At 48.7% G+C, this 25,079-nt stretch overlaps 1 protein-coding gene across 1 annotated transcript in view; it reads right to left on the bottom strand.

Moving 5' to 3' along the window:
* LOC114908580 (deleted in malignant brain tumors 1 protein) overlaps positions 1 to 19,389 on the bottom strand; it is a 33,408-nt gene extending 14,019 nt beyond the window's left edge. Inside the window, exons 1-7 of the mRNA XM_029244825.1 lie at positions 19,329 to 19,389; positions 11,138 to 11,200; positions 10,044 to 10,073; positions 8,064 to 8,093; positions 4,301 to 4,345; positions 1,599 to 1,640; positions 558 to 881 (exon numbers count right to left, since the gene is read on the bottom strand). Coding sequence (XP_029100658.1) covers positions 558 to 881; positions 1,599 to 1,640; positions 4,301 to 4,345; positions 8,064 to 8,093; positions 10,044 to 10,073; positions 11,138 to 11,200; positions 19,329 to 19,389 — 595 coding nt within the window. The remainder of the gene's footprint in view (positions 1 to 557; positions 882 to 1,598; positions 1,641 to 4,300; positions 4,346 to 8,063; positions 8,094 to 10,043; positions 10,074 to 11,137; positions 11,201 to 19,328) is intronic.
* Positions 19,390 to 25,079: the final 5,690 nt, after the last annotated feature.

The raw sequence follows: 25,079 nt of genomic DNA, 5'->3' as shown, positions 1-25,079 counted from the left end.
TGACCGAGTGGGCCCAAACCAGTCCTCAGCCTCACAGCATTTATGGGTCCCCTGAGGCAGCCACACTGTGGGGTCCTGGTCTTATTCCAAATCCCATGTGTGATTTGTCCGGCCCGACCGTAGGTGATGACAAGGCTGTGCCCGGCAGGCCACACAGGAGCTACTGCCCTGCGCACGGCAGACCTGCTGCCCAGACAGTGCATCCCAGTTCCCTGCGGGGCTACTGTTCCGGACTCAGGAACCAATCCCTGGGCCACCTGCAGTCCTAGGCCATGACCTCCATTCAGAGACCTCATGAGAGAAGTAGCCTGTTTTGCCTCTGGCTTGCACTGTGGCATATGGAGAAAAAGTGCTTCAAGTCATTTTCAGTTTGGTTCTTTGTTCCAATTCACCATCTACATGCCTGGCATCTTGTCAAAGAGCTCATACTAATTCTTAGCAGAGAGACAAGGTGATGTAAGGAAGCGAGAAATGTAGAAAATTCTTTGAGAGGGGATCAGAGTGTCAGAAGGAAACCACGCCCCCAGAGAGGGACACCCAGCTTATGTGAGACCAACCTGAGCAGACGACACCGGCGTCCTCGCTGTGTCCACAGTTGTGTGTGTTCCAGCCACTGTGAGGGCAGCTCCACAGGTAGCTCTCATGCCCCGAGCAGCCCACGTCGTCCAGGATGATCGACCCTGAGCCCTGACCGTACCGGGCACTTCCAGGGGCCGACGTGGCCCAGCCACAGCCCAGCTGCCTGCAGACCACGCTGGCGTCGTTGGTGTCCCAGCTGTCGTCACACACGGTGCCCCAGGAGCCTCGGTAGAGGACCTCGACCCGGCCCTGACACCTGTCGCCTCCATTCACCAGCCTCAGGGCCAATCCTGATTCAGTCCCTAGAGGGCAGCACAAGGACACCTCCTCTTATCTCTCCTGAGGTCACAGGCCTAAGGCCCGTTCCAGACTCAGGGGACTTCCTGTCGGTGAGTCTCCCCTGGGCAGGAATCACCTTTCTTTTATGCCCAGGAGTTAATCTTCATCACAGGGAAGTAAGCAGAGATTCCTATTCTGCCCAAGTCTGAAGATGCTCAAATGCAGAGGCACAGCCCATCACTCCAAGAGGAGGCGAGCACGAAGGTTACCCTACCCACCCAAGATACACCCAGGCTAGTGCACCATGGTCGCAGGAGGAAAGTCAAGACCATCCCCCTGCTGGTAGCTTGTTGGCTCCCGGGTGGTTCTCCCTGGGCTCTGGCCGTACCCCTGGAGATGACGGGACCGGGTTCAAGCATTTTACACCCAACCCTTCGGGCTGGACAGCCATCCATGGCCTGAGAGACCAGTAGAGGTACCAGCAAGACGGACAGGCATGCAGGGCCTACACCGACCGCCTGGAAGAAAATCTTTCCTGAGCATCTGGATCCGATCCCACTGGACACAGCTCACCAGCCCACTAAGATCGGACCTCAGACCTGGCCTCCAGAGACTCTTGCTTCACTCACAGGCACAAGGATATGGACGGCCACACCCTGAACCTCCTCCTGTCACATCCAAACCCCCAGTTTATCCAGAAGCGGAAACTAAGCCCCAGGGAGGTGGATAGGAATATTTACCTATGCGTGACGGAGCACGTGAGGATACGGCCTGCCAGGAGGCTGGAAGTGGCAACAAAGGGAAAGGTCAGAGTTAGACAGCACAGGAAGGAAGCCTTGGCAAAACGTTTACCCAGCATGATGACACCAGTTCCACATCTGGATCCTGCCACTTGCTACCTGTGTTTGCTGAGCAAACCTCCTGCTCTGCTAGCTCCTCTGGGACAATGGCCCTGTCTGAGGTCGGCCGGCTCCCTCCACCTCTCTAAGCCTGGCATGTTCTCCTTCCCGTGAAAAAACCTTTGCCACCTCCCTTCCATGAGCCATGTCCGCACTGGCACATCTGAGGGGTTGTCCAGAGGCAGAAGTGGACAGAAAAGTCAGGGGGTGAAGCTGGAGCCAATCATGGTCCTTGGCACCCAGAGCACTGCAGTCCCTTATGACCCACCATCTCCTGGGCACTGTCCCTGCCACTTCCGGATGCAGGTGTGGCCCTGTTGGATCTGAGGCATAGCCCAGAGTGAGGGATGCAGGCACTCCTTCCTGTTCTCATGTCCCATCAACAGAAGGTCAGTGATTATCAACCTTCCTTCTCCCACAAAACTCTCCTCAGCTGGGATGTAACAGGGCCTAGAGTGGTGGAACACATTCCTGGTTCTCTGAACCTGCAGGTGACAATCTCTGAGACAGTATCAAGGACAGGATGTGACAACTCAGATGGATCAATGGGAAGACGGGAGTGTTGGAAACCCCATGTCTAGTTAAGAAGAACCAGCTGGGAGACTGAGCAGGGGAGGGGACAGAACCTCCCAGGTTCTGCAAAGTACAGCGATTCCCCCAGAGGGGAGAAGAATGGGGCATGGGCAGGGAGTAAAGGGACATCCGGAGGAAGGTCGCCTGAGCCTCACTCGGCCAGGCAGTGGACTGGGACCGAGCAGCTGCGAGAAAGACACGGAAAGTCAGACACAAAGCACACAGGGGTCCCACTGGGATCCCAGGGGGAAGAGGCTCAGCCTTCACACGTTGCTGACACTTCTCTTAGGACCTCCGCGTGGGGAGTGTGTGCCCACCATCGACGACTCAGTCCACTGGGGCCCCTTGTTCTGTCTCACTTCCTGTGCCTGACCGCCTGGACCTGAGGGCTTACTTTCCTGAATATGAAAGTCCCTGGCATGCCTGCGACCGGCCACCAGTGCGACCAGCCACCGGAGCTACTGCCTTAACTCCCTGTGGGAACAGCAAGGAGGAGCCCAGGTGGTTAAGGTAGGACCCCAAGTCCACCAGCCCAGCTGCAATGAGGGTGAGGCTCATCCAGGCGCCCCAGAGTTTCTGCCTGGGGCCCAGCTCCTGCCCCAGTGTCCTAGCAGGCTCGTTACCAGTCCACACAGCCACCCGCTCCCGTACCCCTCCGCCTTCTCAACTGTGTTCACCACACTCACACGTGCACCTTTTACACTGGAACTCTGTTGACTGAGTCGGCTCTGAGAGGACCCCAGTCTGTAAGCCATCAAGGGCACCTTTCCCTTTTGGCAATAGCATCCCCTAGACTCCGCCGGGGGTGTGGGACATGAAAAAGCCCTGTTCTCCCAGCACACATAACTCTTGGTCTAGACAATGCTTTCGAGCAGAAATGACCCCAGGACAGGCTCCCTGTCACCCAAAGCTCTGGGGAGACACTGTGTAGCCACAGTGTCCTTAAATCGCTGAGCCAGACCCGAGGGTCCTTGTGCTATGGCTCCTCTGGAAGCGTCTGCTCGCTCTAGAGTGACCAGGGCAGGTACTGAGAGGGGGCAAACGTCCAATCGCCCCGCCTGGGGCTCCTGGCTGGAGTCTGTGGAGGTGAGTGGGGAGGGAGGGGACAGCCCGGAGTCAAGAGGCAGCAGGACTCACTTGGCAGGAGCGTGGATTGGGGCCTGGCAGCTGGGAGAGAGAGAAGGCAGATCAGACACCTTGCACACAAGGGGCACCACAGGGGCAAAGGGGGATGAGGACGGCACAAGGACACCGCCTCATGTCTCTCTTGAGGTCACAGGCCTAAGGCAGGTTCCAGACTCACACCATTTCTAATGGCCACAGTTCCCCGGGCAGGGGGTCACTTTGAACGTGGCCACGAGTTAACCTTCATCACAGGGAAATGAACAGAGACTTTCCTTCCCCAAGCCCAGGCTACCAGAAGCTCAGGCTCTACTGGCTGACCTCCCAGCTCTCCTACTTGGGGCACCCCCAGGGGGGTTTACGGGACCTCTGATGTCCACAGGCTGAAGGGTCATAGTTCCTGTATAGTGCAAAGAAATCAATGTGGCCTCATATGGGCTCAGCCAAAGGCACAGACAAGGTGGCCCCCTCAACAGGTATGCACCTGCCTCTCCAGGCTGTGCAGCCAGAGACCCAGGACCCTAGGCTGACCAGACGTCAACATGCATTGGTGAGGACCACACGGTAGGCTCTGAGCATGGGCAATAAGACTCTCTTGGAGACAGAACACCAAGCTCCATCTTGGAGCTCCTTGCAGATGCCTCTGCAGGTTGATTCCTCCCGTCTCTCAGAGTCAAGGTCCATGGAAGAGATACCTTTTCAGACCTGAGGCCTTGTTCAGAAGTCCCCACCCTTGAAAGCTGAGCACCCCCATCTCTTACAGCTTCTGCACCTCTTCTGGATCAGAGATGGACCTCTGGGTGCAGAAAGGTAGTGAGCCCACAGGGATCCCACATAAAAAACTTTACCTTCTGCTGCACTTGCTGTTGAGGGTTCCTCCGTGACAAACAAAGCTACAGAGTGGAGAGAAGGAAAGGTCATTCGATGTTGGCTCTCCTCCAGGAGGGTCGACCCTCTGCACCTTGGCTCAGAAAAGGGGCTGGATGCAAAGATCCGGAAGCTCTGCCCACTGCCCAAAGGCTGAGAACCTATCTCTCTGTCACTCTGTCAGCCCTCATTCAATGTTGGAGGCCACCAGGGACATTCTTGGTTCTGGACATTCACCACCTCCTATGCTTCCACAATGTCCATCCCAAATATCACCCTTTGATGAACAGCCCAAATCTATCCACAAGATTAAACTTCAAATACCAACTGCCTATTTCTATGGCTCAAACGTAGTCTCAAATGACAATACCTACCATCACTGAGATATGCCTGAATGTGGCCCCAGCTAGGAGGAAAGGCAGGTTCCAAAGATGCAGCCCCAAATGTCAAAATAACGTGCTCCAAAGCGACTGCTCTCTTGGGGAACACATTCTCATGTGACAGCTGGGTTATCATGGTCACATTCTGTGCATAGTGACATGTATGTACACACAGCAGTCCACATAGTAAATGCCAGAGGTTGCTCTAAAGATGGATGATTTGACTAGAAACTCCCCTTTGGGGCACACAAGACGGGTGACATCCTTAGAGGCTTCTTTGTGGATTAAAGGACCCGTTGGTGCTAGAAGACCCACCAGCACTCTGAGCATAAAGGAGAAATGTTGAGATTTGTTAGGTTAAGTCAGGGAGAATTTCTCTTCTTCACGGAGGCTGTACATATCCTTCATTTGTCATTTAATCACCGATAAAGAGAACATATTGGTTACTGCTTAGTTTGCTTTTGATATAGATTTAAGTTTTAAAGACCAAAACTCCCCAATCCTTCTTCCTCGCATTTAAAAGGATGAGAAGGTACCACTTAGGAAGGTGTTTGGTCATCCGAGGCCAGGGATGGTTGTGATGCTGTTCACAGGATCGTGTGCCCCGGGGGATGGCACCAGCAAGCTCTGGGGGTGCCGAGACTAAAACCCATCTCTACCACTTCAGGCGACTTGCCTGAAGCTTTAGGACTTCAGGCAAGTCGCCTGCCCTCTCTGAACCTCCATTTCTTTATCTGTGAGAAGGGACAATGACACCTGCCCCCTAACATCAAATAAGAGTAGATCAGGTAAACTGCAGAGTGCCCTGGGTATGTGTCACGACACTGAGGACCTTGGGAGCCCTGTCCTCAGGGTGGCACAGGTGACAGTGCCAGTGACGTCTGTGCTACCTGAGCACCCGACTCCAGTGTGCTCCCCATGGCCACGTTCACGGTCGCACCACCCGCTGTGGGGCAACTGGGCGGGGCAGGGGGTGCTCCCTTCCCAAGCAGTGCACGGTGCCCACAAGAACGTCCCCTGTGCCCTGACCAGGGTGGGTCCCACCCAGGGCCGGCAGTGAATGGCCACAGCCGAGCTGTGGGCAAACAACGTCTGCATCCCGGGCGTCCCAGCTGTCGTCACACACGGTGTCCCAGCAGCCTTGGTACAGGAGCTCCACCCGGCCCTGACACCGGTCACCTCCATTCCCCAGCCACCCTGCGTGGACACGGTGGAAAGCCCTTGCCGTCACGCTCTCTGCCGCCCCGCCTTTCACCAGCTGGCACCCTCTGCCCTCCCTCCTCTGACCACTGTCCCCTCTCCTGGACCAACGTTTCTCCTCTCTCAGGACCTTATATATGGTGGCTCCCCCAGCGCCGTCTCAGCCCTCTTCTCTCCCCCACCTGGAGGGCCTCATGGACTCTGAGAGCTTTCCAGGAAGAAGACCCCCAGTTCCACCTCTCCAGCCCTGATCAGCCCTGACCAGCCCAGCCCCAAGCTCTGGACCAACGTTTTCAAATGGCCTCCTAGATCCCATCGCCTCCCCTGGCCGACCCTGGCCCACACTGAACACAGGCTCTTTCCTCCATCTGAACCAGCAGTGTCATCACGTTCCACATTAACTGTGTCGGGAATGTGGGCGTAATATTTGATCCCTCCTTCTCACCACCCCTTATACCCAGTCTGTCACCAAGGTCGTCTTTCCGTTTTTACTCCACTGCCATTTTGCGAGGTTAGGTCTTCCTTCTCTTGAGCCTGGCCTTCCCCGGGGGCCTGCCTATTCGTCTCCCTGCCCCTGCCCTTCCTGTCTCGAATCCATCCACACCCACTGACTCAACCAGCATTCCTGAGGTGCCTACTCTGTGTCAGTTCCTGTGCTGAGCTGATTCATCTGTCTCCCCCAGACAGGGCACCGTGCTCCTGCCTGCCATGGTCCTGTGGAATCACCCACGCTGATGACACAAGGAAAACAGGCAGCAGGTTTTGAGGGATCCAGCCCAGCGTCCTGACAACAGGAGCCTTGTCAGTGGTTAGTCTGAGGTTATGAGAAATTTTTGGTCGGGGAGTGATCAGAGAGGTTAGAATGGGATGGAAGAGAAAGGGGCAGGTGGCGCCCATGGTTGTTGTCAGGGTAGGGGTCGGGGAAAGAGAGAGGAAAGGCCAAATGGACTATCTGTTGGGTTTTCCCAAGGTGCATTCTGGGCTCCCTTAGCCCCTCCTGCTGTCCCCTTCTGGTCACTCCTGTGAAAGGTCCCTGCAGAAGAGATCTCAGCCTCGGTCTGTGCCTTGCTGGAGGTCAATCATCAGAAAGCTGTCCCTCAAGTCCCTCCCAGGACATTTCTGGACTCTCAGGGCATGCTCTGAAAGGGCAGGGATTGGCCTCAAAACAGCTAAGACCCAATGGCAGGGTCAGCTGCCCTAAGTGAGCACATGAAGGACCCTGACATATCAAATTCAGTGCAAAGTGTGCGTATTCTCACTGAGCAGAGGAGAAGAGATGATACATTTAGAAAGAATCCTGGACAGAGGCAAAGGCACCTGTTCTGGGTCCAAATCTCTACCCAGCCACTGACCCACCATGTGACCTTAGACACAGAACTTGACAAGTTACCTAACAATGCCCCGGTTTCCCTATCTGCACAAGGAAGGTGATGATACTACTTCCCTCAGTGTTGTTGGAAAGATTTCATGATAATAGCACTTACTATGTGCATTAGTTGAGCACTTATTATGTGCCAGCCAGTCTTTTTTTTTTTTTTTTTTTTTGGTATGCGGGCCTCTCACTGTTGTGGCCTCTCCTGTTGCAGAGCACAGGCTCCGGACGCACAGGCTCAGCGGCCATGGCTCTCAGGCCCAGCCGCTCCACGGCATGTGGGATCTTTCCGGACCGGGGCACGAACCCGTGTCCCCTGCATTGGCAGGCGGACTCTCAACCACTGTGCCACCAGGGAAGCTCGTAGCCAGTCTTTTAAATGCTTTTTTATATATTAACTCATTTGGTGTATGAAAATAATTTTGTGCAGGGTACAAAGCAAATGCTTGGGAGATGTTAGCTATCTTTGATAGAACTGACATTCATGGTGAGAAGAGACACTGATTTGTTTTTCACCTCTCTCTCCTGACACCAAGCTGAAGCTAATCTCATTCAATGAATAACTGAGAGGCAGAGAGAAGAAGGAAGGAGAACGGCAGACGAAACTGGCTGAGCATGTGTCTGGGACACGCAGAGGATCTCTGAACCCTTGACCCCTCCCTCTCCATCCCTGCGTTCTAAAGGGCAGGCACTTGCTCTGTGGCCAAGACTGCACTCAGCCTCAAGTAACCCTGGCCGACCCAGCCAGCGAGCAAAACCCCAGGGAAGACAAATAAAGAAAAAATATCTTACCATTATCTGTGGTGTGGAGAACCCACGGATCTAGAAAGAAATCAAATTCATCTTAGGCGATTCTGCTGTTTGTAAATGATCTACAGACACAGAAACTGGCTTGACGTTCACCTCACAATCATGCCATGGGGTGCTGTGGTTCAATGTTGGGTTTCTGTGCCTGCAGCATTCTTGCTGAAAGTGTTTGGGGTTTTGCAATAGACCTTTAAAACAAGTGGGTTGGATCTGGGGTGTTCAGTAATATTAGATGTAATAAAGTACGTGTCTCCTTTCCAGGCCCTCTAACACCAGTTATAGTCACAGGATGTGATCTATGCTCAGGAAGCACCCAGCTTATTCCATGCTCTCAGGTACTATCTTTTCTGCCATACAGAATGCATCTATCTCAGTGAAGTTTAAGGATTTTGTGGATGGGAGCCTTGTCTGAGCCCTCTCCGTGGACGAAGGGGAGGATGTCCAGCCTAAGGGGATGGTACGGAGGGACAGGATAGCACAAAGTGGAGACTGTGCCAGGCTGCTCACTGCTTGATGCGTCAGTTTGAGACATGACCAAGGATGAGCATCCGGGAGATGTGCACATGGATACATCTCTGGATTTGCCTCCATCATCTCCATGCAGATTTAGACGAGGACTTAGAAAGCAGACAAGAACCGAGTCTGACTGCAGCTGCCCACACACCTGCTCTTCACCCATTTGCCCCAAAAGACAAACGGTGTTCTACCACCAATGGCAGGTGACACTTCCAAACTTTGTTGATCAGAAGCCTTTTTTTTCTAGAGCTTCATAAAATGTATCAAAGGCACAGTTTGGGGAATGGGACCTAGAGATAACCTCCCATCAGCACGCTATTCTGGTTAGCTACACGATATAAGGATGGCTAAGCATGGGGAGCGGGAGTATCTGACTGCAGGGGGAGGGTGGCTACTGTCAACCTAAGTCTGTATCTATTCCCTCAAGTTCCTGGCAACAGTGCCAATGAGTAACAGAAAAACACCCTTCCTCCTCTGTCTGGCTAACTCCACCATCAGCCCCGGACCTCAGTTTACCTGTGGCTTCCTCGGGGCTGCTCTCTCTGATGGCTTGAGCATGTCTCTCTTGCTCTGGACCTCTTGCTGCAGCACCCGTCACAGCTGTAGTTGTAACTGTGTGCTCAGAGATTAATGTCTATCTTTCCACTGGACCCTGAGTCCCTGCAGGGACTTCTCCTGTTTAGAAGGATCCCTGGTAGGACCTCTTCTGGCCAAGTGAGGTGGCATGGATGTGGAAGCCATTGTGAAAGATGTGTAAAATTTCAATCTCGGCAATTCGCTTATGGAAAAGTCTTTACATCAACAAGTCAGACTTATGATGTAGCCAATAACCATTTGGGAAAATGTTAAAAATCTGCATTTACTTGACATTAAGCAAAATACAGACATTAAGAAAAAATAAGTTGAAAAAGGTAGCCCTTAAACTATATACACGTATCTTCTGTTGCTTGCTTTGGAAATTTTTAGCAAAGTCCCATAATTACATTGTAAACATGAAAACTTCATTCAGTCCTGGGCCATGCAGCATGCTTGCTCAAAGTGTGGTCTGCAGACCATCCTTATTTTCAGTTATATAAAAATGCAGATTCCTGAGCCCCACCCCAGACCAGCCAAATCCGAGTGTCTGGAGTGGGGAGGTGAACTCTAAGGACCTGCATTCAGCCAAATATCTTAGTTGATTCTGATGTGCACTGAAGTTTGAGGCAAAGGCAAATTAAAATTGAAGAAGAACCTAACTAGATAACCACATGGTCCATTTATGCTGTAGCTGAAGGAAGTTTCTATTGCCCTTGTATTTCCGTAAAGGACACAGATCATATACTTATGCGATCCTCATACCATCCATTAAAGTCCAGTGAGGCAGTGTTTATTCTTTAAGATATAAATAACTGTATAGAAGGATAAATAAATTTTAAACCAAATACAGGATGCTGTTTTCAAAGTACTTACCACTTGTTCTGGGAAGATCTGATTCAGAAACTATAAAGGAATAAAAGGAAAATCAGACGCATGCATGCTTCACGCACAGGGAACCCTGACCAAGAAATCCACCTTTGAGCCATTGCTTTTCTTATAGTTGACTCTGAACTAAAGATGTAACAACTGCATGTAACTCAACATCAACAAATCTGGAATCTGTTTTTGAAATTTAATTCAAATTGAAAAGATTTCTTGAGGCTCTAGTGCAATGAGAGGTCTAGGCTTGCTTCTAAAATGCCTCAAAAGTCCACACTTGTGCCATCTCTTCTCCTCCTTCACAGGCACCCAAGGGTGCTGATTTTTAAAAGCTTAATCATGGCAGAAGATTGTGTACATTTTCTAACCTGGGGACCTGGGGTCATATTCAAGAGTTTTATATGTGTCATCTTAGTTAATCCTCGTACAACCCCATAGGGAAACTGAGGCTTGGGTAGGTGACCCAAATCAACTGACTAGTAAGTGACAGGGCAGGATTTGTGCTCAGACAGTTGCTCTTAACCATTTCACTATTCAGCCTCCCAGTGTATATATTTTTAAAGTTTGTATTATTTGGCCCAAATCATGGTCTGCAGTTTTGCACAGGCAGGTATGCTCATGCATGCACAGGACTAGAATAAAAGAGGAATTAGGGAGCAGAAGAAGTTAGCCTTTAAAGCATTGACTGAGGCAGGGGTATTCACTATTTCCCCAAGACCTGTTAACAGTTCTAGAAAAGAAGAGAAATGTGATTATATCCAGAGAGGCTCAGTTAGATGCTGCTGTCCCTGTCTGCTCCTGCTGCCCTGCTGTCTGTAACCCCTGCTGGACACCCAGTGGGGCAGTCTGGGGGACAGAGACCTTAGGAAAGAAGTGTGGCTGGACAGAGACTTGCATGGAAACTTGGGGCCTATCTTATGGTCAGTATGGCACCTCACAAGGAAGGAGCTAAGGGTCCAGATGGACCCCCTCAGAGGACCTGTCCTACATCTAAAACCCAGCAGGATTCTCTGCAGCAGTCCCTCCTGAGTTCTTGGGGGTGGCCTTGGGCACCACAATCGCCCGGCTCCCAAGTTTGATAGAGTTACCAGAGCTGAGTGTCTGTGTCTCCCAAAAAGCAGTTTCTCTGGTGTCACTCACTGTTGATGTTGCTGAAAATACAAGGAAAAATAGCCAAATGAGAGTCTTCCGAAAACAAGAATTAAATCCGGACCCACCCTCCCACCATCTAATTCAAGCAGGGGAGAAAGTTGCATTACTCTTTGCTTTGGAGGGTAGCTGGACCCATCATTCATTAATTGATTCACTCAGGGAATATGGACCAGTCTCTGACCGCACAGGGGGCACAGGACAGTAGGGATCCATCAAAGAGGGTAAGGTGTAGTCCTCTGGAGCTCAGAGGCCACCTGGCAGCCAGACTTGCTAACCAGTAACTCTCCATCTTGGCCAATGAGGAACACAGTGGAAGGGGAATGGAAATCTCAAAAGAAACAATTCCCGGGCTTGGGAGAAGGACAGGAGGAATCCAGAGAGGAGAGGATATTTCAACAAGGCTTAGAAGAAGACATAGACATACATCAGGAGAAAACAGGGTGGAAGTCGAGTTGCCAGATGAAACACAGGATGCCCAGTTAAATTTGAATTTCAGATAAACAATGAATACTGCCTTAATATAAGTATGTCTGCAATATTACATGGGATATATGTATACTTAAGAAAAAAAATTTATCTGAAATTCGAATTTAACTGGGTGCATTGTATTGTTACTTACGATATCCGGCTACTCTAGATGAAAGGCATCTCATAGGTGGCAGTAGACAAGAAGTTGTCTTAACTACCCTATATGTAACCCACTAGCCAGATCCACTGAGGCTCTCCATCCTCTCTGTAAACCTACTGAACACTAGGGCTGGTATGCTAATGTCTAGTACACTTGGCATCTTTCACTCCAACCAAGCTGTGTGATCGATTAAAGGCAGGTGTGAGTCCTGAACCTGTTTATGCTGGTTGTACCTGGCATTAAATATTAAGTAAATTGATCAAATATGGGTACAAAAAGAAAGATGCCTTTAAAAAAATAAGGCTGAATGCTTTGGAAATAAAATAAAATCAAGTTGCTAAAAGACATCAAGTGGGTTAAACAGTAAAAAGTAGAAGGATATGTAAAGTAATAGAACTTCTCCCCTCATACTGCTTTGCAAATGTCTTTCATTTCGTGCTCTACTTTAGAGAAACTAAAATTAGAAATTATAGATAATGCCAAATGGACGTAGTTTATGTAAGAAAGACATTGCAGAATTGCAGAAGACCCCTACTGAGAGAAAAGCCTACAGCCACAAATTGGCAAATCAAAGTGTGTTTATATGTTTTAAGATAAAATGAAACACTTAAAATGTGTCTGTATCATATTTTATGATTTCCCCATTTTAAACAACATTTTTGAAAAACCAACCAACTACCGGACCCAGTCACGTTAGAAAAGTGTTCCTTTAGAACAATGGCTCTTAAAACGGTTCCATGAATCAGCAGCACCATCCAGCATGTGGGAATTTATACAAAATGCACATTTTTAGGCCTCCCCCAGACTTAAGAATTTACCCTGGAGGTGGTGCCCAACAATATATGTTTTTAACAGGCATTCGAGGTGATTCTGATACACACTAAGGTTTGAAAACCGCTCGCTGTCCTGCAGCAAGAGCGTTTCGACACAGTGATAAGGAATAATTCATTCAACAATCATTTACTGGCACCTCCTGCATGCTAGACTCCAGCAAGCCGGGGGAATGCTGAGATTACATGATGCCGCCGCTGGTAATTGGCTCTAGTGGTCGAGGCCTGCAGGTAAGCAATTACAGGACAGGGGACTGAGGGCTCTGATTGCCGGACGTCCAGGAGTCCGGCAGAAGATCACGCGAGATTTCCTGGAACGGGACCTGGACGTCCAAGCGGACGTGCGCCAGGCAGAGGGGAAGATGTGGGTGAAAATGAGCTCCAAGGAAGTAAAGACATGATGAATAAACTTTCCTTTCGAAATAAACTCATGAGAATAAAACTACAAACTCTATGTGAAGCTTCGTGGCTCTCTCCTGGCAAATGAAGAGATGAATCGGGTTTCTGGATGGAAGGACTGAACATAGGAAAATCAGTCATTCTAAACTAATTCATAGGTTTGATATAATTTCCATCCAAAGGTTTTTCTTGGATTGATTGGTTCTTTAAAAAATGATTCTGGGGGCTTCCCTGGTGGCGCAGTGGTTGAGAGTCCGCCTGCCGATGCAGGGGACACGGGTTCGTGCCCTGGTCCGGGAAGATCCCACGTGCCGCGGAGCGGCTGGGCCCGTGAGCCATGGCCGCTGAGCCTGCGCGTCCGGAGCCTGTGCTCCGCGACGGGAGAGGCCACAACAGTGAGAGGCCTGCTTACCACGACAAAAAAAAAAAAAAAAAAAAAAAGATTCTGAAGTTTAGCAGGAAAAATAAATAGGCTAAAAATGACTGATAAGTTCTTGAAAAAGAAAAAAATACTGATGAGGCAGGGGTAGGGGCAGTGAGAGTGGGGCTGGGAGGTCTTGTCCACCTATGAACCTGGGAGACAGGTGACTTAGGTTCAAATTCTAGCCCTGCTGCTTATTTGGTCTCTAAACTTGGGCAATTCATTAATTCTCACTCAGTCCTCGTTTCCTCATCTGTGAAAAGGTAGTTACACTAACCTACTTCACAAGGTTATTGCGAAGACAGTCAGAAAAATACATCAGGTGCTTACTATAGTGTTTGCCATGTAGTCAGCACTCAAAAAATTATTAGTAGCTCCAAAATATTCAAAATAAAGCCATAAAATTAAAACAAAGTTTAAAATTTTAAATACTTTAAAAATTATTTTAGATACCTATTTCACACCAGAAAGCAAAATAATTTTCAGAACAGAAGAACTAGATGTTTTTAAACACACCAAGACAGGAAACTAATTAAATGTTTATCTGGTTTCTGTGAAATTTCTAGGTGTTAAATCAACAGGAAATCACAAAGGAAAATAGCAATAAATTTAATTTTGTAAAAATGTAAAATATTTGTGTGGAAGAAAATCAAAATTAAAAGGCAAACAACAAACTGGGAAAATATTTGTCATCAATGTAATGGACAAAGTATTAACATCCAAATTATAGAGAGAGTTTATATAAATCAACAAAGATGATACTAGCTTTCACACACACAAGATAAATGGATAAAGGATATAAACAGACACTTCAAGGAAAAGGAATGTAAATGGCTTAAAAACATTCACCTTCACTGTAAACAAAGAAATGCAAATTAAAATGACTGTAAACCGTTTTTCACCCAACAATTCAGTCAAGATTTTCGTGGTAAGCGGGCCGCTCACTGTTGTTTGACTTAGTAATTCCACTTCTAAGAACCTAGCCAAAGGAAATCATAATTTACTTAATGTGGACAAAGATGCATGAACAAACATTATCTTCACAGTATTAGCCATTATAATTACAGAAAGAACCTGAAAGGGGGTGGAAGAAATAGGGAGAGGTTGGTAAAAGGGTACAAACTTTCACTGATACCATGAATAAGTTCTCAGGATCTAATGTAAAACATGGGGACTATAGTTGATAACACTGTATTTATTGTACAGTTGGAATTTGTTAAGAGGGTAGAACTTAAATGCTCTCACCAAAATAAAAGATAAAAATGTGAGGTTATAGATATGTTCATTAACTAGGTGGGGGAGAATATTTTCATAATGCATATGCATATCGAATCACCACGAGATACTCTTTAAATATCCTATAAATTTCTTGGTCATTGTACCTCAATAAAGCTGAAATTAAAAAAAAAAAATAAGGAGAAAACCTGAATAAACGTCAGTCTCCAAAACCATGACTGCATGTTAAAATGTTCAGAATATAAACTATAGAAAGACTGTATATGAAAAGATATCACTTAGGGACTTCCCTGGTGGTCCAGTGGCTCACACTCCGAGCTTCCACTGCAGGGGGCACAGGTTCGATCCCTGGTCAGGGAACTAAGATCCCTCATGCCGCACAGTTGCAGCCAGAAAAAATGATATCACTGCATACACACATAATCTGAAAGAAATACATATTTTAACAAAGGCAATCTCGAGTGATAGGATGATGAGAGTTTTCACCTTTTCTCTGTTTTTCTCTAGCTCCTACATTTTCCACACTATGCGTTAAAAGCTGTGGTTTGAGGCTGAAGGCATGAAATGAGGTGGCAGGTAAGGTAGGAGGCAGATTCTTTTAGGGGAAGAATCTTTTAGGGAAATGGGGTTGTAGCCTAAAAGAAAAGAACAAGGATGAAAAAGAAGATAAGGAAAAAATGATGCTAAGGATAAAGCCGAGAGGGAGGAAGAGGAGAGAAAAAGAAGGAGGGGAGAGGGGAGAGGTAGGGAGGGGAGATGCTCATACCTTTTAGCGATTAGGACATTCCGGCATTAAGCTAAGTGGTCTACCTGTAGTATCTCATTTTATCTTCACAATATCCTTTATGGTAGAATTATTACACAATCTATTCTATAGAAGAGAAATCCAAGGCTTAGGGAAGGAAAACAACTCGTCAAAGGTCACACAGCTGTGACAGAGTGAAACTGATGCTGGAAGTTGAGTGCATTGATCCCAGAGCAAGTGTGCTCACAGCTCAGCTCCACTGCTTCCCAAAATTCAAGTGAAAACACTGAGATTCCATTTCAACTTGTCAGAAAGCAACACAGTCTGAAATAATAATATTTAGTAATGGAGAGGCTGTGGTCAGTATTGTTCCTGATACGGTGTCTGGCTCCCCATAAACTATACGTAAGGGAAGAGAAATACTTCACGGGACCTGGCACAGGGCACAGAGGGGATGTCTCAGGGCACAAGCACCCTCTCTCCTGCCCGTCCATTACCATCAGCGGGAGCCTTTGGTAGGCTCCTGGTGATGCACTGTGTTGTCCTAAGTGAGCAAGGTGTGGCCCCTGCCCTCCAGGGACTCCCGGCATAGCAGGATCTCTAGAAAAATCCACAGATGATCTAGCATAAGAGTTAAGATGTTATGGGAGAATACGAATGGCAACCACAGGGTGACACACTGCGTGCGTGGTGTGTGTGTGTGTGTGTGTGTGTGTGTGTTGAGAGTACATGTTAGGGTTCCTGGATGGGACAGTGTCCATCGTATTTAAAAAGAGCAGCTAGATTTAGCCAGAGGAGGGGAAGAATAAGACTGCGTTCCAGGTGGAGGGAACAGCGTGAGCGCAGTCACCATGGCAAGAGGCAGCATTACTGCGTGGCCTGAGGTGGGCGGGACAGGTTGCTTTGTACTGTGAGACATCCCGCTACCAAGTGTCCTGGAAAACAGGTAGAACAAATAAAATCATGGGGTGGAAAACAGCAGGGAGCAAGTGGGAACTGAAACCCAGGTGGGGGTCTGGAGAGACACAGGAGGCTGGAGAGGATGGCCGGGCAGGAACGCAGGGTCCCGGTGCCAGGCTGTGATGCTTTGGGACTCGGTCCTGGGGCACGGCCTTGGACTTTACCTCCTTTCTGTAACATTCCGCACCTAGACTGGACTGAGTGACATAATGCCCAGGGGGGGATTTTGCACAGTAAAAACGAGTTGCAGCCAAGAGAACTGGCGAGGGAGTAATTAGACGTCTGTGAGGTCTGTTTAAGTGATAACAGAAGTGCCTCCCCCAGTCCAATGTCACCCGCATAAGGACATCTCGCAGCGCCTTAAAGTCCTTCCATTCCATTTCCTCCTTTTTTTCATGGCGTTAATCATTGCCAAAACCCCTGATAAACTGTGAAAAGGGGAAGTACAGGCATTAACACTTTGCTAGGAATTAGTTTGTAAGCAATTATTACTTTCTTATTTTGCAAAACATTGACCTTGAAGAAATGGGACCAAGGGAAGTTGAGCTAAAAGAAATTCTTTCACAATAACTTTACAGAGTTATAGAAAAGTTGCAGAAAATACAGAGAGTTCCCATATACTCTTACCCAATTTCCCCTCATGCTAACATCTCACATGACTGAGGTACATTTGTCACAATTACCAAATCAACAATGGTACATTCCTACTAACTAAACTCCAGACTTTATTGGGATTTCACCAGTTTTTCCTTTTTCTAGGATCCAGTCCAAGATACCACTTTGCATTTAGGAAGTTATGTGAGGAAAATGCCTAGGAGAGTAACAGTGGACGGCACCCAGGCCCCCTCACACCCTCCAGGTGCCAGACACCGCATGGGTGACCTCAGGTCTATACAACCCTGTGAAGCTGGAACACAACCCCAATTTACCAGTGAAGAAAATGAGGCTTGCAGAGGCTCCAGAGCCGGTAAATGGCAGAACCAAAGACATTGCCAGGAGCAGCAGGGGTTCCACGGCCCCTAGAGCCCTGCACAAACCTGAGCTCACTGACTCCTTCTCAAGAATTTGTGCAAAGACCGGAACTGAGAAGAGTGTCTGCTGCATGGGTTCCCCCAGCACAAAGCTCCCCTGGGGGGCTCAAGCACTCCTCAGATCTCTGCAAGGAACAGCAGGGGTTAATGGGCCAAAGCTGCTACCCGTTACCCGAATGCCAGCAGACCTCCTCCTGGTTCAAATCCCGGCCCACCGCCCACAGCAACTGCTGACCTTGGATGGGACACAGAACCTTTCTGAGCCTCAGTTTCCTCTTCTGCAATGCGGATACCTAACTCGTTAGCAGATTTAGACAAGGGAAGATAGGTACCCTGTCTCACAGAGCACCTGGTACAGAGCCAGCGCTTTGCAGAGGGTTAATCCTTACGTCTAAAATACAAATGCAGGCACGCTTGTATGTGTGTGCACATAGCATATGTGTGCACATAACATCATGTCAAACCACAAGTTCCCTCAAGACACGCGTAGAAGCTGCCTTAAGCTCCTTTGTAGATAAGGACATGGCAATTCGCTCCCTGTCCTTTAGGGGCTGACATGAATCTCCCATTTTCAGAGCCAGTGCAAGTCCAGAGATTAACTTCGTACTCATAAAAGCTGGAGCTAAGAACACTGCCTTCCATTTTCAAATATTTTGATGGAGGCGTAATCTCCAGCCCCGAGATTGTCCAGAGCCAGTACCCCCCAAGGTCCTCCTGACAAGAAGGGAAGGTGGGTGTCAACTGTCAGCGTGTTCCTGGGCAGAGACAGAGAGTGAGAGAGACAGAGAGAAAAAAAGAGAGAACTAATAGACAGACTGGCTAATTGTCCTGTTCACTTAGCATCTCGGTAAAATGACATTGAGATTCAAGGTCTCACTGATTTGCCCAGGGCTCTTTCGTGTCCCTTTTATCACTTGACACTCTAAGAACACAAAGATATGCTTGACTAACTAAGCTTCAGATCATTTCTCTAGGACTTCCCTGGTCATGCGGTGGTTAAGAATCCGCCTGCCAATGCAGGGGACACGGGTTCGATCCCTGGTCCGGGAAGATCCCACATGCCGTGGAGCAACTAAGCCCGTGCGCCACAACTACTTAGCCTGCGCTCTAGAGCCTGCGAACCACAGCTACTGAGCCCACGTGCCACCACTACTGAAGCCCATGCGCCTAGAGCCTGTGCTCCGCAACGAGAAGCCACCGCAAGGAGAAGCCCACGCACTGCAACAAAGAATAACCCCTGCCCGCCACAACTAGAGAAAGCCCGTGCGCAGCGACGAAGACCCAACGCAGCCAAAAATAAATAAATAATTTTTTAAAAAGAGAGAATTTAACCACATCTTATAAAAAAATAATCATTTCTCTAAAGTAGTGACAGACACAAACTTGCTATCTTAATGATCTTATCTGTGCTCAGCCACTTGACCTGATTTTGCTCTGTAAATACTAATTAATAAGCCAGACACACCTGCAGAAAGAACTCACATGATGAGCATTTCCAGGGCAATCTTTTCTGCCCATTTTCATCAGTACACAAACTAAGGGCTTAACCAATGATGACAACGTTTTAGGACCTCTTAATAGTGCACACTTTTCCTTAATTTCAGGAATTTTTCTAAGACCAGTCAATCATTTCCTTAGTTGAGTAACTCACTGTAGACACTGACATAATGATTGACTTTTTCTAACTACAATCATGGCATTTCTCAGCCAGAAACAAAATAAAAATACTTGCAATTACAATGATTAGCAAAGAATTGCCCCCACCCTTGATAGAAAACTCTTGAGATGGAAAGTCTAGCACCAAGAAACAGATCTAATTTGCCATGATTTGGAGTTAGAGCCGTGAAATTAACAAATGTAGCAATTAGATATAATACCTGTAGATAGAACTTGACCCAATAAAAGACATATTTCAAGGATGACTGTAGAGATCCCCATTTTTCTGGGTTCTTCTCAATTTGAATAAAAATGCCTTGCTATTTATAAGTTCCTAGCTATAAGGAGGCGTGTCTTCCGGGGTACTCTATTTCTACTGCTGCCGTAACGATAAAGGAAGTAAGTGACTTTTCTAACAATCGATGGTTAATCTGTGGGAACAATTTAGGTGTGTTAGATTGATTGTCATATGAACCGTCTGGCTATTGCCCAGCTGCACAAGCACTGACATTAGTGATGCAATTTACACTTCCTTCTAGGTGAACCTCGAAGTCTCTCAAGTGCTCCCTGAATATAGGATTGATTTTAATCTTGGAGAATTTGAGTGAATTTGTGGGGAGACTGCTCCAAGGTTCGGGGCCGAGCAGGATGTGGGCTGCTGAGCAAACACAGGACATGGTGCCAAAGGGGAAAATCATCTCTTGGGGATGATTTGCCCTGGCAGGGAGGTCTCCTGTTGGCCCTTTGCCTTGGAGAAATGAGGATGGCGTCAGTGCAGACATGACTGGAGAGCAGAAGACGTGAGTGATGCCCATGGATTCCACAGGCTTATATTAGCTTTAGCCATCACCGCCTGCCTCTCTCATGGATTCCATAACCCAGGAGCTGAGAACATGGGATCTCAAACTGAACCACCTCCAACCACTCACAGTCTTTGATTTCTTGCCCTTGGCATTCACATTGTCTGACCTTTGGAGCTTTGCAAACCCACCACACCTGCCCCCAACCTTGCCCACAATCTCTCTCTTACATAGAGGGTTCCACGCTTTGGGACCCCCAGTCTTTCTTTATCGCCAGACTCTGGTTTTACTCCGACAATCTACCAGGAAGGTTTCTTGTCGTATATTTTTTATCAAAACTCTATTGGTGGTTGGTAACTCTTGGTTAGAAGCATATGGCTTTGTAGGACTTGCCTCTGTTATCGTGGCCTGAGTGAGCCATGTCCCACCTCTCAGCTGAGATGTGGAGGCTATGAGATGACACCTTGGCCTCCTTGCCCCGAGCTGTTAACCCCTAGTCTCCTGGTGCTTCATTCTGGAAGTATACCAGGAGCCCATGCCCTGTATTAGCCAACAAGCAGGATTTAGGGCTGGATGTCTGCATCTGGCTTCATCCACATGAAAGTTACTTTCAACCTTGGATTTCTTTTTTTAATCCTATAGCTCCTCCCGTCGTTCCCAATTTCCTTCTCTCCCCTTGATGAGAATAGGCAAATTTCTGCAGGATAACCTCACTCTTTCTCATTCTCCTACTTTCAGTCCAACAGTTGATGAGAGTCAGGTGACAAGAGAACCAGGACACACATCTGCTAGGGAATGCCTAAGACCAGACAGCACTGTGGAGCCCTCTGACGGGGGTTATGATTGTTTGGATCTTGAAGTGCTGGGCTGAGAATGATTATGAAGTGCTGAATTTGGGATCATCAAAAAAAAAGAGTGCTGTGATTGATTCGTAATGCCTCCCCTGAGCACAGCAGAGAAAAATAGAGGTAGGAGTACAAAATATTCACGAGGGAGGAGGGGGTACAAAGTGTCCCTCCCCCACAGAAGCACACTGCCTGGTCTTAGAGACAGACCTGCATGGTGACAGTTACAACAGGGCATGAGTATTAATACAAGTTGCTATGGGAGAATACAGGGAATAAAACGTCAATCAGATGGCAGAAGCAGTTTCTCTAAGGAAGTGAGACTTGAAATATAAGCAGGGGTCATCGGGCAAACAAGGGTGGGAAGACCAGATGAGAAACAGGAGTGACCTTTCAGGATTGTGTGAGAGTGGAGTGGGTGGTTGGGATCCTGCCAGGAGACTGTGGAGGAGACCGCATCAATAGCTCAGCTCAGAGCAGAAAGAACAGCACCATTTCCTCATTTTTGTCATTGTGATGACCCTGTCCTCTCCCCCCTGTGGTTAGCGTAAGAATCCTAACACAACAAGGGCTTGTGAGCTCTTTGTTCAGAAGACACCAGGAAGGAGGAAGAGGAGGGAACGTACCTGTCATTTCAAAGCCAGCTGGAGAGGTGTCCAGGTGGAGCAGGAAGGCGGTGGGGTCCTGGATGTGCGGGAAGAACACAGTGGGGCCGCGGGCCACCTGCCACCACCGTGTGCGTCCTTCATCACCAGGACCCCACCCTGTCCCAAGGCCCTTTGTGTCCCATGGCCTTTCATCAGACCCTGTTCAGAGTGGTCTTCCTCTTGTGTAGAGAAGAGGGTACTGGAGAGACCCACCCCTCTCAGAGGGCCAACCATTCTTTCCCCTGCCCACTGGTTAGAAGCATCTATGTCAACAGCATGTCTGGGTAGAAGAGCAGAGCTACAGAACTCCATTTCCTAATGAAACCTGACATTAAGAACGGTAGGGAGAAGGAAAAGCTCATTAACGATCCAAGACTCTAGGGCTTCCCTGGTGGCGCAGTGGTTGAGAGTCCGCCTGCCGATGCAGGGGACACGGGTTTGTGCCCCGGTCCGGGAAGATCCCACATGCCGCGGAGCGGCTGGGCCCGTGAGCCATGGCCACTGAGCCTGCGCGTCCGGAGCCTGTGCTCCGCAATGGGAAGAGCCAAAACAGGAGAGGGCCCCGGAACCCACAAAAAAAAAAAAAAAAAAAGATCCAAGACTCTGCCCTCAGACCCCATTTCTCAAGGACCTTCCCTGGGTGATTACGGCCCTGATGACCACATGCTCTTGAAATCACCAAAACACAGAACCAAGCACTGGGCCTCAACGCGGGAGGCCTGGCCTTCACTGGGGAGAATCCTCTATAGGGGTCCCTCATGGCTTTTTTTAAGAGGCAGAACACTTTCCTAAGTTGAAAGTCGTGGAGAAGCTCCAAATATCAACATTAACAGGTCACTGGGACTGCTCTGAGTGTGGCAGGGGAGTCCCTGCCAGCTCAGCCAGTGCCACCAGCCCCTGTCCTCCTAGAGGGCAGCCTGTGGCAGAGCTGGGGGTTCCCTGATGGAGGCCAGCCCCTCCCTTTACAGACCAGGAGCTGGAGGCCCAGAGAGGCTCCTGGGGTTGCCAGAGGCTCTGCCCTGATACTGAGCCAGGTCCCAAGTGGACGCCATAGAGCAGGCACCTGCCCTCAGCTTGGGATCTCTAAGCCCCTTTCCCCAGAGGTCGGCTCTACACCCTGCCGGCCACCTGGGTCCTCCCACCCTGTGAGGTCTCTGATCTCTGAGCCCGGGAGCCCCGTGACGTGGGACAGACCTAGGTGGGAAGAATCGGGGGGCTGTGGCCTCTCAGACATCACCGTATGCTTCCAGGTACTGGGTCCCAGGAGTCTGTGTGACCATGGCTCCCCTTTGGGTGTCAGCTTGACCCCTAAAATCTAATTTTACTGTCGCTGAGTAGCTTGACATAATTGTTAGCCATTGTTACCATTGTAACAACCCTCTGGGCACTGTGTATGTGATACCTACAATGTTGCAACATCACTCAGCTTTGCCCTCAGAGAGCCTGTCTTCCCAACCGGGTTACCAGGGACCCGCACCCCACCCCAGCCCCCAGCCTGAGGACCAAGCTGAGTCTCATCCTTTCCTGCTGCTCCCCTGTAATTGGGAGCTTCAAGCCGATCAGGTGTTCAGTCGGCACTGGCTGTTGAAAGTGGCTGTCAAAAGCAGCACCACCCCCTGCCCCTGCCTTCCAGGGTAACCTACAGCCTCAAGCAGGGGACACTCCAGGGAGAGGAAGTGACACGCAGAGCCAGGCCAGTGTCCAGGGCGGCAGAAACTGGCTCTCGTGAGAAGGATGGAGAGTAGAGGCCTGACACAGCTCTCTGCTCACCAGAGGGCAGCCCAACTGCAGAATCTTCCAGCAACAAACACAGCCCTCTAATGACCCTAGAAAATAGAAGGCTCACCATATTCTTCTCATCTTTCTCAGTGCAACGCGGAAAGCCCTCACCGTGGTTTACGAGGGCCCGCTCAACCAGCCCCCGTGACCTCTCTCCCCGCAGCCCACTCTGGCAATCATCCAGCCCCAGGACCTTTGCACTTGCTGTTGTCTCTGCCTGGAAGACTTTTCCCCCAGAAATCTGTGAGTTCACCCCTCCCTTCCTTCGGGACTTTTCTGACATATCATCTCCTCCGGGCAGACTTTCCTGACCTTCCCTCCCCAGCACTCCCTACCCACTCCACAGCCCTTCTCACAGTCTGGCTTCCTTATAGTTTACTTCTTTATTCTTTTGCCTGTCTGCCCACTAAAACTTAAGCTTCACGAGGCAGGAATTTGTGTCTGTTTTGTTTACTGCTGTATCCCCAGAATCTAGAACAGTACTTAGCACATAGTAGGTACTCAGGAAATATGTGCAGAATGAGTGGACTGAATGAGTGTGGGCAGCTCGGAAGAGGAGGACCAGGGCTCTTTACCCAGATGGTTTGAGCGCGTTCTACCTTAACTGGGTGTCAACCACGTGCTGAGGATTATGTTATCCATACATTTGTTCAGTCAACAAATAAGTGCTGAGCACCTACGATGTTCTAGGAACTGCTCTAGGTAATAGGGCTGAAGTTTAAAGCCAGATAGACATGACCCCTGCCCTCCTGGGCTTTATAAACTAGGGCAACACAGACAATAGGCAAGAGATAAATATGTAGGGAGAAACATTTCAGATTGGGATAAGAGTTTTGAAGGAAATGAACAAGGTGATAGAATAGCAAGTATCTGTGGTAGGGAGGGCTATTTGGATAGGGTGGTCAAAATCTCACACAAGCTCAATAACTCCTTCAGAGATTCCTCGTCTCAGGCTCAGAGAAGTTAAGTAACTTATGAAAGTCACACAGCTAGAAAGTGGCAGAGCCAGAGCTTGAACTGAAGTCTAACTCCAAAGCCTGGTATTTTTCCACTAGACCCCAAAGCCTTCCCCTTCCCCCAAGAAGACTGTGTTTCCATTCAAATGGCAGGCCTTGTGTCTAAGTGCCCCTCACCGAAGGATGCCTTGCTATTCAGAAACATTCAAAGGAATGGGTAGAGAAGGAAAACTGGCTCTGAGGTCATCAGAACAAGCACAGAGTTTTTTGACATATGCCCTACAAAGGATGCTAAGTGGCTTCTCCCTGAAAGAGTAAAGGGAGAATATCTTTAAAGGCAACACTAGATCTAGACCAACATGGTTGGAAGTGGTATAGGCGAAATTGCAGTGCCCAATAGGCTCACAGCAAAGTGGGAAAATAAAACATCAGAGATGCGACCATCTCCCTGGAGTTATTTACTCCTTAACACTTTCCCTTAAGGTACATGAGGTTGGTGGAGCCCAGCGCACTTCCCCAGGGAAGCCTCAAGAGTGAAGGTCTAACAGCAAAGTGAAGGAAGCGCTGGGCGGTGGGGGAGAGTGGGGATGGCTGCTTCAGGCGGGGCTGTTGACGGGGTGGCAGCATCATGGAGTGTTAGCCTTTTCAAGTTCAATTCGCCCCAGTGTGATCAGATTCTAGGAAATCCAGTTACATTAATTACACTCGCCAGACACTAATTGGTGAGCCAGGAGACTCATTCATTTGCAATCGGAGTATACTTTGACTAAAGAATTATTCTGCTTGAGAGATCAAATTATACGCCAGTAGTTTGCTTGGGGAACAACGAATGAGAACAAGGAAACTGGACAGTGTCCAAAAGAAACTCTTATCAAGATAATGGAGCCTGTCATTACCCCATTTGGGAAGTCTCAGCATAAAGAACCGTTTGGGGTTCCTCTAGAT

The sequence above is a fragment of the Monodon monoceros genome, unplaced genomic scaffold (assembly GCF_005190385.1).
Source record: "Monodon monoceros isolate NGI ecotype Baffin Bay Population unplaced genomic scaffold, NGI_Narwhal_1 Super_Scaffold_4, whole genome shotgun sequence".
NCBI classification, from domain to species: Eukaryota; Metazoa; Chordata; class Mammalia; order Artiodactyla; family Monodontidae; genus Monodon; species Monodon monoceros.
This window is presented reverse-complemented; position numbering and strand designations above follow the sequence as displayed.